This window comes from Strix aluco, chromosome W (genome assembly GCF_031877795.1).
Source record: "Strix aluco isolate bStrAlu1 chromosome W, bStrAlu1.hap1, whole genome shotgun sequence".
Lineage (NCBI taxonomy): Eukaryota > Metazoa > Chordata > Aves > Strigiformes > Strigidae > Strix > Strix aluco.
The window spans coordinates 27,388,205-27,404,350 of NC_133970.1; the positions used below are offsets into that span (position 1 = coordinate 27,388,205).

At 45.1% G+C, this 16,146-nt stretch overlaps 1 protein-coding gene across 2 annotated transcripts in view; it reads left to right on the plus strand.

The window, feature by feature from the left end:
- Nucleotides 1-4,647: 4,647 nt before the first annotated feature.
- LOC141917667 (lens epithelium-derived growth factor-like) overlaps nt 4,648-16,146 on the plus strand; it is a 117,606-nt gene continuing 106,107 nt past the window's right edge. For both annotated transcript variants that reach the window (XM_074811047.1, XM_074811046.1), the window contains exons 1-2: nt 4,648-4,940; nt 5,310-5,489. In XM_074811047.1, coding sequence (XP_074667148.1) covers nt 5,418-5,489 — 72 coding nt within the window. In that variant the 5' untranslated portion in view covers nt 4,648-4,940; nt 5,310-5,417. The remainder of the gene's footprint in view (nt 4,941-5,309; nt 5,490-16,146) is intronic.

The following is a 16,146-nucleotide window of genomic DNA, read 5'->3' on the forward strand; positions in this document are numbered from 1 at the left end:
CTGGTTTTAATCCCCTCCGTCCTTCTAAGGATATAGGATATTGCTTTACCCTTACAGGTATGTGGGGTTCGGAAATTTGAATTTTAATCGGTGGGATTTTTAATTTACTTATTGTATCCGGAGAGTACCAGACATCGGGGTTGATTTGGTTTTGATCATCCATGGTCAAGGGATAAGCAGACACCGTTAGCTCTTGATTTTCTACTTTGATTTCTAATTGTAGTTCAACAATTAAATCCCGTCCCAACAGATTAAATTCTGCTTCAGGGACGAGCAAGAGTTCACCCATTCCAAATTTATTTTCAGTTTCGAATATCACATTTTTGATTTTGCTTACTTTAAAGGGTTCTCCTTTTGCCCCTATTACTTGTACTTTTTCAGGGGAAGCTTTACATCCCTCAGGTATTTGCCTAATAGTCGATTTCTCAGCCCCTGTGTCTACTAAAAAGGTGAACTCTTGTTTATGGGGACCTATTTTTAACTTTATCAAGGGCTCATGTTGACTCCGGTCCCCTAAAATATAGAGCCCCTGACTCTCCTATTCTGCTTTCAATATTTCCTCATCTCTGATCCTTTCTCTGCAATTCTTCTTTATGTGTCCCTTCTTTCCACAGTAAAAACAACATCTCTGTTCCTTCTTTACTACTGCGTTCCCTTGTTTTATTCCAGCAGATCTGTGTTCACCAGTCCGCCCGTTGCGATCCTCTCTGACAGCTGCTACCATCATTTTTACTTGTCGCTTGCTGCTCTCTTCTTCCCGCCTTACGTAGACTTTCTGAGCTTCCCTCAATAATTCATCCAACCCTCTATTTTGCCAGTCTTCTAGTTTTTCAATCTTTTTTCTGATATCTTCCCATGATTTTGCTACAAACTGAGTTTTTAGGAGCGCTTGCCCTAAAGGGTCGTCTGGATTTACCCCAGAGTACAGTTGAAGGACTTTCCTCAGTCGTTCCAGCCACTCAGTAGGGCTCTCATCTTTCTTTTGCATTTCATTAAATGCTTTATTGATATTCTGGCCACGGGGTACTGCTTCTCTAATCCCCTGAATTACTATAGTTCTCAGATCTTGCATATGAGTTCTATGCACCGGATCCTGATTATCCCAGTTAGGTCTTTGGAGTGGCCATTTGATATCTGCTTGGGGTCCCTGGGCATGCTGAACATCCCACAGTCTCATTCCTGCTCGTCTAATCATATCTCTTTCCTCGGTAGTAAATAATTGACCAAGGATAGATTGCATCTCATCCCAAGTATAAAGGTTTGGTCCCAAAAATTGATCTAATCTTTCTGCCACTCCAAGTGGGTCCTCAATCAAGTTTCCCATCTCGGTTCTTTTAAAATCTCGTAGGTCAGCCGAGTTTAGGGGTACAGAAATATATCCAATCATAGGCTGAGGTCCCCCCATGGGCATTTCCCTTAGAGGATACATCTGAGCTGCCCCTTTTTGACTTCTAGTCATGCGTCTAGGAGGAGGGGAAGACCCTTGTTCCGACTCCGGTGGGGGAGTGGGAGCTCTGGGGACCTCGGGAGGGGCTACGGGAGCAGGAGGAGGAATGTAAGGAGGGGGGGTTAGAAGGGTTTCGTCTAACTCTTCCTGCTTTTTCTTTTGTTTAGTTTTTACTCCATTCAGTGGGTAAAGTTTAGCTCCCGGTCTTTTTATCCATACTTCCGCATACTGACTCTCCTCCGGGTTAAGGGGTTTTTTATTATTGACCCAGAGGTTTAATTGCTGTCTTACCCAATCTTCTTCTGACCCATAGACTGGCCAAAAGGTATTTTTAGAAATCTTCTTCCCTCCCCATATCTTAGTACAGTATTCTATCATTTTCTGCTTATCTTTCCCTAGGGTTCCAGGGAAATACCTCCAATTGTCTAAGACATATGCCAAAGGGGTATTCTTAGGTACAGTGTGTACCCTTCCCATGGGAGTCGAAGGCTTGCTGCCCTTCGCCCCCATCTTCTGGAATATCCACAAACATACACTCACTCACTCCCCTTGTTCCTGGCCCAATCCCTCGCGGGAGATGGGAAACGCAGTACTTAAGAGTCCACACTCGCTTGGTTCAGTATATCGAACCTCTCATTCGTTATATTCCAGGAAACCCAGTCCCGCCCGAACGGCAAACCTGCGAGCAAATTCGCAATATACTTACGCGTCCTGCGTCTTCGTCCGGACTCCCGTGCACAGAATTTTTATGGGATTTTACCGGTTTTCTCCTTTGCTCACTATTCTAGAATTTAGGTTCGTCGGTAAGGTTGAGGTAGGCTGTCAGTCGCGGGGCCGCGGATTGCCGCGGGGCGCCTCCCCGGAGGACAGAAGCCCACCGTTCCTTATCCGAGTCACGGCACCAGGAATTGTTATAAATTGAGACCACAATGGACTATAATTCACTCTTTATTAATTATAGCAAGTAGAATATGAGCAAAGACAGCGCTGGACGGCAGGGGAGTCTGCGCTCCGCCAACTGCCGTGCTGAGTAGTTCAAACAGTCCCCTTTTTATACATCTTTACTTCCCTGCTCATGAGGTAGTGGAGGTACTCCGCGCATGCTTCAGTTGTTGTTAGGGGGGTCGTTTCCTGCCTCCTGGTATTTGTTGAGGCTGAAGTAAGAAGTCTTCCCTCTTTGTCTCATAGTTGATCTTTCACTCATATATCCTTATATGGGCTGTCTTGTCCTGTTTCTTGTCGCTTTCCTGGAAATCTGGTGTTTATCTTGCATGAGCAGTATCTGGTTCAGTTTGTGTGAGCGATTACAGTTATCTTATCTCACACAGGCGGCGTCCAGTGGTTGTTTGCATGAGTGGTTTCTGTCGTCTAACTTTACCTTGAGCTTAACATAAATCTTAATAAACAATACCTTAGTCCATAGTTTCTCACAAAACCAACCCTATGGTCCGGCCTGAGTCCAGGAGGCTGCAGAGACTGCGCAAGGAACGGAGGTAAAAAGTTCAACAGTGAGGAAGAGGAGCTACTTCATCTCTGCGACCCCAGCCCATGACCACCGGGACACACTGCGCAGACACAACTAGGAGGAGACTGGGGCGAAACATATGAAAAAGACTGTCAGGCCCATTATAATACGAAGGGGAAATAGGTCATGCATATGTATAGGCGTATTATGAATATGTGATGCTTTGTAGCATAAAGCCAAGACAAGGTGCCACGAGAGGGGTGCACGTTTGTGGTGGAGCGATCCCCCGTGCGTCTCAGCGCTGAATAAACGTACCTACTTTATAACCTTATAGGTTGTGAAGTTGTGTTTCCGCAAGTCAACAGGAGCTAAGCACCAACAGGATTTAAGAAATTCCAGAGTCAGGATTGAATATCACATCTCAAATCTATCTTCACATATTTAAAGTACATAGATTTCAGTTTTCTCTCTCACCGATTATAAAGAACAGTATTTCAGATTGACTTACAGATGATCTGTAACAATGTCATGCTCTATGATTCCTCAGCAAGTACATCTTACTTTTGAGAGATAGTGGAACAAACAGGCATTCCACATTTCCAGACAAACTATGTGCAACCTTTTGAGTAACTTTCTAGCCACGCACTTGAAGTTCTAAGGTATAAAAATATCATAAGTACATCCTGAAGCACACACAAATAAAAAGTTGATGAAAAGGGTTGAAGACCTAAGTCATGAAACTGTAATTACCAGACTACAGCTAATGAATGTAATACTAGCAGAATTAGTCACACACAAGTCTGAAAAAATGGTATTCTATACTGCATGTGAGCCATCACCAAAATAAAATGTTTGTATGTAAAGTAATTGCTTAACTACAGTTGGTCCTTGACTCTCTCTTGCTTTTCATTTTTTGGAAAGCTTGTGATGCAGTTTCATGTTGGTGTTCTTATTATACCCTGCTTTGAGGAGGACGTCTCTAACAAATGGCCCCAGAACCATCCGTTACTTTTTTTTTCCTCAGTGCCCCAAAAGTGTACTTGCAAAGTAGAGGTGAATTGCCAGCCTGAACTATCACTAGCAATAGCCATTGCCCTTCGGGGGTGGCAAACAGGGAACACAGCTTTGCATACCTAAGGGAAGAAATGATGCAGACTCCTGAAGCTAAGATGAAGCCGCCTCAGCCAGAACAAACCTTTCCCCCACCCCCGCCAGTCCAGGATCAGCAGACTTTTCTCTCTGTTTCTACACAGCTGTCGCCAGGAGCTGACGCGGGCTTCTGTCCGGGGGCAGCTCCCTCCCAGGTAACTGCCTGCGCAAACAGGTCAAACTTGCTAGTACCGTCACAACCACTGTCTGGAATGGTGAAGTTACTAGACAAACACTGCAGTACCTTAGTACATGCTGACCGTCTCTTCCCTCTGCCTTGCCTGAACACAGCCGCCACTGCCTCCTCTACAGAAGTGCTTCTCTTTCCCCTATTCCCAACGATAACATACCACATCCCCCCCTTCCCCCCCTCCCCCTCTCCCTAAGCAGCAGCCGCGAAAGAAGGAATGAACTATTTCATCTGCTCTGTAGGGGGAGAACACAAATTAGGGTCTCTTTCCCTTCTCTAACGCAGGAAGACAATATCACTTCTTTCTTTTCCCCTTTAGCCTTCTACACGCCCACACAGGAAGGAATTAAGCTCCTTTCAGCAGGGCTTGCTTATTTCTTCTTTCTCTTTTTTTTTTTTTTCCTATTTTTGTTTGTTTGTTTTTCTTTTCGCTCCGGTTAGTATAAACAAGCTTTCTAGAGGGAGAGAGGGAGCATAGTGGTATTTTCTACCGCAAACTGAAGTGAACTGTGGGATGGGACGTGAATGTGTTAGAGACTAGGCTGCAACGATTGAAACTATGGGGGAAGGGCAAGCAAAATTTTCTTCTTCCGTCCTTCTTCCCATTCTGGCGCGTGCGCATACGTGTGGGGTGGGAGCAGATGGTACGGCGAGAGCACAGTTGGCCTCGGGGAAGCTTTAGTGGAGAGGTGTGTATACATATAGGTCGTATTTATGTATGTATGTTATACAAAGCACGTATCATATGCATGTGTGTGGTGTTAATTGCGTGGGGAAAGGGAGTGAGTGAGCATGAGCAGAGGGGGAAGTCACATGTGTGAACGAGGTTGGGGGGGGTGCTGTGCGTGGACGGAGAGGTGTCTCTGTGGGTCAGAATGAGGTTGGGTGGTGTCTGGGCGTGTGTGTAGGTGTAGATGTATTTGGCAACTTGGTTTCAGTATCCCTCTTCTAGCCAGAAAGTGGGCGGGGAGGGTAATAACATGGGGTGGGGGGGCACTCTTGGTGGAGTGCTCTGTTGGCATCCTCTTCCTATCCCCTGGTATTTTTATCTCTGACAGTGTGATCTTGAGCGGCTGGAAGCACATCGGTGGCGGGAAAAGGAGGTGCAGATCCCTCCCCCGACCTTATTCGTCTTGTAGCAACAGGCATCACATCGCTGTGAAAACATGAGCCGAGATTTCAAACCCGGAGACTTGATCTTTGCCAAGATGAAAGGTTATCCCCATTGGCCAGCCAGGGTAAGACACTCCCTCCTCTATGTGTAGGCTGCTGCTACCTCGTTACCTGTCCTTTTTTCCTCCTCATTGCCTTTTCTGCTCTTCCAGTTTTGTGTTGAGAAGAGTGTTTTCAGACACCTATAGAGAAGAAAACAGAAAAATTGTGTTGTGCCTCTGTTTTGCCCAGTGTGTGTGGGGGTGTCTGTCTGTGTGTGTGGTAGCATGCTGTTGCTGAAAGTGACTTCTAAATCCCACTGCAGATCCCACACTGTGGTTTGTTCTTGGCTTATGGTGCTTTATAAGTCTCTTTTTTGACATGTTGCACTGTCTAGTAGTCATTAGCTGTCATAAGATTTATTAAGTTGTGGAAGGGCTGCTATGTGAAGCTATGTATTGGGTTTGTGTTAATGACAAGCAGTAATTTTTGAGTCTTAAAATCTGGAAATGAATTAATTAATAGTGTTTTTAGGAGGAAAAAGTCCTACTGAACTTCATATTTATTTCTCTAAAGCTTTCTATATGTCTGCGGTGGGTTGACCCTGGCCAGCAACTAAACACCCACCAGCTGCTTGCTCACTCCCCTCACAGCAGGATGGGGAAAAATTAGAAGAGAAAAAGCAAGGAGAAAAACATGATTAAGAAAAAGACAGTTTATTAAGTGAAGGAAAGGGAGGAAAAAAACCTGGAAGTGATGGAGAAGCAGTCACTCACCACCTCCCACCAGCAGACTGACACCCAGGCAGTCTCCAAGCAACAGCTACTTTGGAAAGACCAAACCTCCATTTTTTATTGTTGAGCATGACTTTATATGGCATGGAATATCCCTTTGGTCAATTTGGGTCAACTGTCCCAGCTGTGCCTACTCCCAAATACTTGCCCATGCCTAGCCTATTCCCTGGGGGGGAAGAAGAGTTGAGAAAAAGAGAGAAAGCCTTCATGCTGTGCAAACACTGTTCAGCAATAGCCAAAATGTTGGTGTGTTATCAACACTGTTTTAGCCACAGATCTAAAACACAGCACCATAAGGGCTACTACGAAGAAAGTTCCCAGCCAGATCTAGTACAATGTCTTTTTGTGACGTGTAGATATTTTCAAATAGAGAATTTGATACTCTGATTTTGTGATAAATCAACAAAAGTGCTTGAGTTTTCTCATAATGCAAGTTCATTTTTAGAAATGAAGACTGCTATACCCTTAGCACAACAAATTCTGAGATTGTACAAGAACCAAATGGTACAGAAATGCTATTGCCAAATAACTGATCCTTTGTGATAAAAAAAAAAAAACAAACCTTGCAAAATCTTCAGTTTTGGTAGGAGTACTCTTGACTATTAAAGTTAGCTATCCCTATTTCTATAGAGTAGGTTGAGGAAGCAAGTATATGATAAGTCTTCCAGTCCTCTTTCCTGATCTCCCTGCTCCCTTCAAGACTCACCAAAGCACAGCTAACGAAGTCGGCCAACAAACGCAACAGTTTGTGCAGAAGGGCACAAAGAAAAGGGGCCTCAGCTGAATTCATACCTGATTAAACAGTTTCAAGTATGGTGGTTCCAGTCAAAGGCAATTTATACATGAACAAATCCTGCTTTACTTCTTCCAGGAAACCAACTGACCCACCTTTGGGGAAACATGCCACTGAGAAAGTTGTGCTAAGTTCTCACCAGTCACTGTGCCTGTGACATATCATGCACAAACACCACCATGTCATTCAGAAAGGTTCATCATGTATTTTCCTCTGAAAGTGAATGCAATAGTGCTACTGCAATATAGAGCACACACATTTCACTAGGTTCATAGTGTAGTTTGCAGGAAAAACTTATATTTATTTACTTACAATGTCTATCTAAAATAATTAAAATATAACAGAGGACAGAGTAGATATTCAATCAAACTGTTTTTGTAAGATACTCTGAAGGTGCTTTCACTCTGATCAAAAGGTCAGTGCTTTGTGTCCTGATCCTGCAGTCACTAAACACTTGCTTATCTGAAGGTCGTGATTATTCCACTGAAGCTCCATACCTGTGCACGTGTATGAGTTTGGAAAATGAAAGGCCTTACCTCCAGATTCATGGAAACATCTTTATACAAACTTGGAGTAAGTTCAACCCATTTAAGTGCTTTCCTGACCTGGGATAGTGGTGATCAGCTGAGTTTACACATCAAATAGACAAATCACAGCATCACTGAAGCCAGTGGCAATACCATTGCAAATTCCAAGGGGAACAAAATTTGACACATGGATATGAACATGGATGTAGAATACTGTTCTTTTAAGAAAATGGACTACTATATACCTTCTTATGGACAACGCAAGGTAGGAGTTTGAGTCACCAAACTTGCATGTGATAGGGAACATGGGGTATGGTGGCTTTAAGCCATGATTTTTGTCCTACCAACCCTGGATTATTCAAGGGGTTGGAAATGCTACCAATATAAACTAAACAGAATGTACATAAAGGGTGTAGAGGTAGTATGGCACCTTGCATGTAGAATCTGTTATTCAATTTGATTACTTGTCCTTCCCTAACTTTAAATTAATGCTCTTGCCTATTAAATATAAACACTCCTCTCTGTAGCTTGTATTGAAATTCATTATTATTAATCAAAGACAGCTTCTCAACAAAGATAGATGGTACAGAAATATTTGCAAATGAACATATAACCCATCTTGGAGAATTAGACATGTATATGCTCATCAAGTAGAGAAACTTAATATCATTACCATCTATGCAAAAAGTAATAGCACTGACGACAAACAAATGAAAAAGAAAATAACCAAACACAATTTGTCCCTTTTTTAAAACAAGAAAGAATATTGCCTTGGTGATGTTCATTAAGAAACTCTTCAAATATTTCAGGAGAAATATTCAAAGCTAATGCCTTGTGCTGTGTAAATTCCATATAATATTAGGGAAACTCAGTATAATTACAGCAATTACATCAGTTACAGGTACACAGCTCTGAGATAATTTTGCTTGTGTAACAGCATCCCTGATTAAAAATTAAAGAAGAATTTAAAAATTAGGCCCTATGTGTCAGCCTTCCAGGGAAGAATATTTTCTCTTAACAGAGCACTTACTGAGTGAAATTAGTCTGTATCCAGAAATTACTTCTCTGGACCAACTGTTCTAAATAAGTGCTAAATTCTCCTATGGAAAGGAAGCATTAATAGCTAACAATTTCACAACAACAAATACATTATGCAACCACCGCAGACAGAGAAATAACCCCTTGATATAACAAAAAGAAGCAGCTGTGTAACTAACACACCTGAGAATTTTCCACAGGCTCTGAGTTAGAGGCTTCTTTGTGTTAAAATAAAAAAAGAAACTGACCATTAATAGGAGTAAGGTCAGGATTTCAGGCTCAGTGTGTGTATTTCACAACACTATAGATAATGTCCAGTGTTCACATGGCAATGTTAGCTCTCTCAGTTTACACACAGAAAAAAAACCCCAACATAAGTATATTTGGGGTTACCTTAGACTTCTCTTTTGGGAGGATTGTAATCATCTCGCTGCCCAATTTTCTGGTTCATTTGAAATGTCTCATTCTTACATCTCTGGTAGGCTCCTTGCTAAGATCACAGAATTGCAGAATGGATCTTTCCACACTCTGAGAAGGATATTGCCTAGCACATGATTCTGTGCATTAGTCATGGAGGTCTGGTTCCCATTCTCCAAGCTGCCTGTCATTAGTTAGAAGCCTCTGTATTTGGAACTACTTGGATAGGTTATTCTGTGCAATCTGTCTTAATGTAATCATTATTCTAGCTTAAAATTGAACAAAGCTTAAAATTCAATAAATTTCCTATTTTTAAAATCATAGAATGGCTGAGGTTGGAAAGGGACCTCTGGAGGTCAACTGCTCCAAAACCCCCTGCTCAAGCAGGGCCACCTAGGGCTGTTTACCCATGACCATGTCCAGATGGCTTTTGAATATTTCCAAGGAGGGAGATTCCACAACCTCCCTGGGCAACCTGCTCAGTCACCCTCAGTGAAAAAGTGTTCCCTTATGTTCAGAGGGAACCTCCTGTGTTTCCATTTGTGCCCATTGCCTCTGGTCCTGTCACTGGGTACCACTGAAAAGAGCATAGCTCTGTCTTCTTTGCACCCTCCCTTCATGTATTTATATACATTTGATCCCCCCTGAGCCTTCTCTTCTCCAGGCTAATCAGTCCCAGCTCCCTCAGCCTTTCCTCATAGGAGAGATGCTCCAGTTCCTTAATCATCTTCCCCTTATTGAACTTCATGAGGTTCCTGTCAGCCCATTCCTCCAGCCTGTCAAGGTCCCTCTGGATAGCAGCACGACCTTCTGGCATATCAGCCACTCCTCCCAGTTTTGGTGCCATCTGCAAAGTTGCTGAGGTTACACTCTTCCCCATTATCCAGCTCATTAATGAAGGTCTTATTATGACTGGACCCAGTATTGACCCCTGGGGTGCACTGCTAGTCACTGTCCTCCGACTAGACTTTGCACCGCTGATCACCCCCTGGGCCTGGCCATTCAGCCAGTTGTCTGCTCATCCAGATATGTTGGGAATCCTGAGTACAGAGGCCACAAGCTTGAGCTGCACATTTCTTTCCCAAAGATAGTAAGGAGTCTTGGATATCTGGATAACTCCAGGGTCACCAACCTCTGACACCCCATGCTGGAGCAGGTGGATATTTTACTGAAGAATCTGCGGCCTGTGAAGAGCCCATGCAGGAGCAGGTTCTGCTGACAGGAACTGTAGCCCATAGAGAAGACCCGCGCTGGAGCAGGAGAAAAGTGTGAGGAGGTAGAAGGGGTGGAGAGGACTGTTATGTACTGACCACAGCGCCCCATTTCCCATCTCTACTGCGCCACTCCGGGAAAGAAGGAGGTAGAGGAGTTAGGAATGGAAGAGTGAAGTTGAGCCTGGGAACAAGGGGTAGGGTGTTTTAGGTTTTGACTTTGTTTCTCACCATCCTGCTCTATTATTTTAATTGTCAATAAATTAAATTAATTTTCCCCAGGTGTTCACTAAGCCTCTCTCTCTCGCTCCCCCTCTTCAGCAGGACAGGGGGAGAAAATAAGATATTAAAGCTTGTGGGTCAAGATAAGGACAGGGAATTTACTCACCAATTACTGTCACAGGCAAAACACACTCAACTTGGAGAAGATTAATTTAGTTTATTGCCAATTAAAAATAGAACTAAAAACACCTTCCCCCCACCCCATTCCTTCTTCCCAGGCTCAACTTTGCTCCTTCATTCCCAACTCTTCTACCTCCTCCCTGCCCTGTGAGTGGGGCAGTGGAATGGGGGTTGTGGTCAGTTCATGACAGTTCATCTTTGCCGCTCCTTCCTCCTCATACTGTTCCCCTGCTCCAGCATCGTGTCCCTCCCACGGGATATGGTCCTTCACCAACTAATCCAGCCTGAGGTCGGCCAATAATTCCACACAACACACTGCCTCTCCTGTCCTGAGCAACCACCATAACAGATGGAGTCCAAATCATTGGACTAAATGAACTCAGTGGACATTTTATATGGGTGGCCCATAGACTAAGGAAATGATGTCTGTGGGTGGGAATGGAGGGATGATTAATGAGGATGTATTGGATAGTGTGGGTTCTGAGCATGATGTAAATGGTATGGAATAATGGGCGGAGATTGTTCTCGTTTTGGCTAGGATAGAGATAATTTTCTTCATAGTAGCTTGAATGGTGCTATGTTTTGGATTTGTGATGGAAACAGTGTTGATAACACACCGATGTTTTAGCTATTACTGAAGAGTGCTTGTACAATGTCAAGGAATTTTCTATTTCTCACTCTGCCCTGCCAGCAAGCAAGCTGAGGGTGCACAAGAAGTTGGGAGAGGACAGCTGACCCCAAACTGACCAAAGGAATATTCCATACCATATGACATCACTCTCAGCAGTCAGGGAAAAGGAGGAAGGGGAGACACAGCTAACAGAAGCAGAAAACAGATGTAGCGGTTTGTGCAGCAATCTCTGCATTTTTCTTTAGGAGCTTCTAGATCTTCTGGGGACAGGGTACAGGATCATCAGGGAATTCCTATGAAACCTCTAAGAAACTTGAGGAAGCTCTAGCAGCTTCTAACGAGCTTGGTCAGCTGCCCATGACCCAGGGTGCCTGGAGCATTTGTTGCAGCTACACCCTGATTAGGGAGGGTCAAGCACCTGCTTAGCAAGTGCTAGGCAGAGGCCTCTATAAAAGCCATGCCCAGTGCAACAGCTTATACAAAAAGTTGCAAAGAAGGGGTTCTCCTTTTAATTCAAACCAGCCTAAGTGTTTTCACTTATGTTGATGATACACCACAGGGCAGTTTCCTTGGCAGATTTTTGAGGTGGCTGCCCATGCTATTGCAGAGGCTTTGCTGCAGGCAGACCTTCAGATAGAGGATGCAGCCCTGTGATTTTCAGGTTGCAGGGAGTGCCTGGGTCCTCTCTCTGAGGCCAGGAGAGATGGCCCTCTGTCCTGCAGGAGGTGTGCTGTCTTGGAGGAGCTGTGTTACCAACTGGAGGAGTTATGAGAGGAAGTGAGCAGGCTGTACAGCATCAGAGAAGATGAAAGGGAGATAGACAGGATCTTCTCTGAGACACAACATCTCGAAGAGCCCCAGACCCCAACTGCAGTAGAGACACAGGCAGTGTCCACCCCTAGTACTAAGGTAAGTGCAACCTCTGGAGAAGGTGAAGAATGGAAGCTGGGGACTTGTAGCACCAAGAGGAAGGCTCCTGCCCCACCTAAGGGCTTATAGCTACAGAATAGATTCACTGCCCTCAAAGGTAAAGAGAAGCCAGATGTGCTTTCAAGCAAAGGATCTGGGCCACCTCACCCTAAACCATGCAAGACTACCAGGAAGAAGCAGCGAGTGATAGTAGTGGGTGACTCCCTGCTGCAGGGGATGGAGGCATCCATCTGCCTACCTGACCTATCAACATGAGAGGTTTTCTGCTGGCTGGGGGTCTGGATCTGGGATGTTGTGGAGGGACTGCCTGAGTTTGTCTGGCCCTCTGACTACTACCCCCTGCTCTTCTTCCATGTGGGCACTAATGATGCTGCCAGGGACAACCTGAAGAGTATTAAAAGTGACTAGAGAGCTCTGGAGGTGGCAGTTAAGGGCATGAAGGCCCAGGTGGTGTTCTCCTTAATCCTGCTGGTGAGGGGAAAGGGTATGAGGAGAAGGGCACTGATAATGCATGTTGACAGTTGGTTCTGGAACTGGTGTCAGCAACAGGGTTTTGGTTTCTATGACCATGGGACCCAGTTTGCAGATCAGTGTCTGCTTGGGAGAGGTGGGACCCACCTCACTAAGCGGGGCAAAGGTATCTTTGTCAGTAGGATGGCTGACCTGGTAAGGAGGGCTTTAAAATAGGAATGATGGGGAAGGGAGTTACCAGCAGCCCTGTGAGGGAATTTCAGACAGGGTTGATAAGCAAAGGGCCTGGAGTAATGTGACAGGAAGGGATCACAAAATCAAAAAAACAGGACTCAAGCAGGGTCACCTCCAGTATTTGCATGTAAGCAAGGAAGTACCTACAAGGCACCATTATGGAGGAATCCCCAAAAGCCTTTCTGGGTGTATCTGTATTTCCTGTATTAAATTTTAAAAATACTACACTTGTTTAAACAATAAAAAATGCATATGACATCCTTAAATAATCAGGAATCTGCCCATCCTCTGTTGAGAAAATCTGAATTTCTAAATACAAAATTAATAGGAAAAAAAAATGCTTAGAAAAAAAAAACCACTCTCCTTCCACATGCGACTGTTAAGTTTCCCTGCACAGATAAAAGTAATCCCACCATATATATGGGAGAAAAAATGAAGAGTAAGGAAAGGAGAAGGATACTCATTTTTTCAAGTTTTGTTGGGGGGGTAAATTCTAGTGATAAATAACACTCCTTATATGGAGAGTACACGATGCCAGCAAACAAATGAAGAGTTTCTGTGATGTAAACACAAAACACCTGTAGCGATCCTAAATGGGTCAGGAATAAAAAGACAGATAAGGGTGACATTCTAGTCAGTGTCTGCTACAGGCCACCTGACTAGGAAGAACAAGTGGATCAGGCCCTCTACAGACAGATAGGAGCAGCTGTATGTTCAAAGGCCTTGTTCCTTATGGGAGTCTTCAACCACCCTGATATCTGCTGGAGGGACAACATGGCAGGGCATAAGCAATCCAGGGGGGTTCCTGACCCAAGTGATAGAAGAGCCAATGAGGAGAGATGTTCTGCTGGACCTCATACTTGCCAACAAGGAGGGGCTCATTGGGGATCTGAAGGTCAAAGGCAGCCTTGGCTGCAGTGATCATGAGATGGTAGAGTTCAGGATCCCCAGAGGAGGGAGGATTACAAAAAGCAAAATCACAACCCTGGATTTCAGGACAACAGACTTTGGCATCTTCAAAGATCTGCTTGGAAGAGTCCTGTAGGAAAAGGCCCTGGAGGGAAGAGAGACCCATGAAATCTGTTTAAATATTCAAGGATCACCTCCAAGCTCAAGAGTGGTCCATCTCAAGGAGTAGGAAGTCAGGCAAAAATGCCTGGAGGCCTGCATGGACGAACAAGGAGTTCCTGGCCAAACCCAAACACAAAAAGGAAGCATACAGATGGTGGAAGCAAGGATAGGTAACCTGGGAGGAATACAAAAACATCCTCTGAGAATGAAGGGATGAGGTTAGGAAAGACAAAGCCTAAATAGAATTGAATCTGGCCAGGTATGTCAATGGAACAAGAAGGGCTTCTATAACTACATAGGTGACAAAAGGAAGATGAGGGAAAATGTGGGCCCATTGCTGTATGCGGCAGGGGCTCTGGTGACACAGGACATGGAAAAGGCTGAGGTACTGAATGCCTTCTTTGCCTCAGTCTTTACTGGCAAAACCAGCCTTCAGAAATCCCAGGTCTCAGAGACCAGGGGGAAAATGTGAAGCAAGGAAGATGTACCCTTGGTGGAAGAGGATCATGTCAGGGACTACTTAAGCAACCTGGACATACATAAGTCTTTGGGTCCTGATGGGATGTATGCATGAGTGATGAGGGGTGTCCTGGTTTAACCAGGATAGGGTTAAGTTTCCCCAGCAGTGGGGGGGAGCTCTAGCCGGGTTATTCAGATACCATGCGGACGTCACATCCTGGCAGGTCACATTTTCCTGCCGCGGAGCGCGGTGCACTCGTGGTTTTGTACATCGTGCTTCCCACTGCTGTATTTGGTAGCTATTTTGCTCTGTTCATTGCTATCACTATTACTGTTATTGTTATTGTTGTTGTTGGTTGTGTTGCTGTTGCATTGTTCTATTAAACCTTTCCTTATTTCAGTCTTGGGGCTTTGTATTTCACTCCCTTTGTGGGGGAGGGGCAGCGGCCGCGTGGTCTCAGACCCCGGCAGGGACTAAACCATCACAACTTTGGCGCTCCAACGTGAGGCTGGAGAAGACTGAGATAAGGACAAAAGGAGAAGGTGTGTTAGAGCAATCTGTTAGGTGTAATTTTTTCTGGTTTTACTTGTATTGTTTGATAAGCGTTTACAATGCTGGCCAATTTGCTTGTGTGGTGGGGCTGGATTAATCCTTATATCCCCTGTGTGTTCCCAGTGCTGGTGTTTGTTCTCAGTGGAAAATGTATCAAGGGACTTGTTCTGCTCTACTGGTTACTGTCTGATTATAATGGGCTTGTTTCGCTGCTTGTGGGGGTGCACCGCTACCTGTTTGCTGCCTGGGCTTTTGTTTGGGGTCTCACCCCCTCTATGGGTGAGCCAGGGGAGGAGATTCTCTCAGTTTTTGAGAGTTTCAGCTATCCCTGGAGCCTCCTGGCCAGTGTGTTCGTGGCACAATGCTTTCTAAATGCCTGCCAGATCTTGTTTTGGGCCATGCGGTACTTCTCCAACAATAGCACCACCCGGAAACCTGCCCCGGGGGCAGATAGTTATAAATGGCAAGGTGTGTGGGAAAAGATGGGCAAGTACCTGAGTGAGTGGTCACCCCCAGCGTTCTGGGATTTTACTCCCGAACAAGTGCAGAGTCCTGATAAACTGGTGGAGTGTTTGGAAAAGGTGTGCTGCCAATCTGACAAACCCCGGGAGATGCAGCTCGCTGCGATGTGCTGGGGGCTTGCCCATGCTTACCGCATCGCCCTTAACACTGATCACTGCCCTCAAGGGGGAGAAAGGGCTGCAGGATCTGAAGGTGAACCTGCTGGTACAGCAGCTGGGCCAGGGGGACAGGCAGTGCCAGTACCGGTCGCCTCCACCAGCACAGCAGCTGGGCCAGAGGGACAAGCAGTGCCAGTATCAGTTGCCCCGATACGAAAAACCAAATATACCAAAAAATCCCCTCGCAGTGCACAGGGTGATAATGAACCAGGCCCATCACGAGAGCAGGAGGAAGAGCCGGAGGTAATCATCCGATCTCTATCCCTCAGTGAGTTGTGAGATATGCGGAAGGATTTCAGCCGCCTTCCAGGTGAGCAAATTTGCACCTGGCTGCTCTGATGCTGGGATAGTGGAGCTGCTGGTTTGGAATTGGAGGGGAGAGAGGCCAAGCAGGTGGGACCTTTAGCCAAGCAGGCTGGTATTGACAAGGCAATAGGGAAACAGACTCAAACCCTCAGCCTTTGGAGGCAACTCCTGCTCGCTGTGAGGGAGAGGTACCCCTACAAGGATGATGCTCTATGTCGGTTAGGCA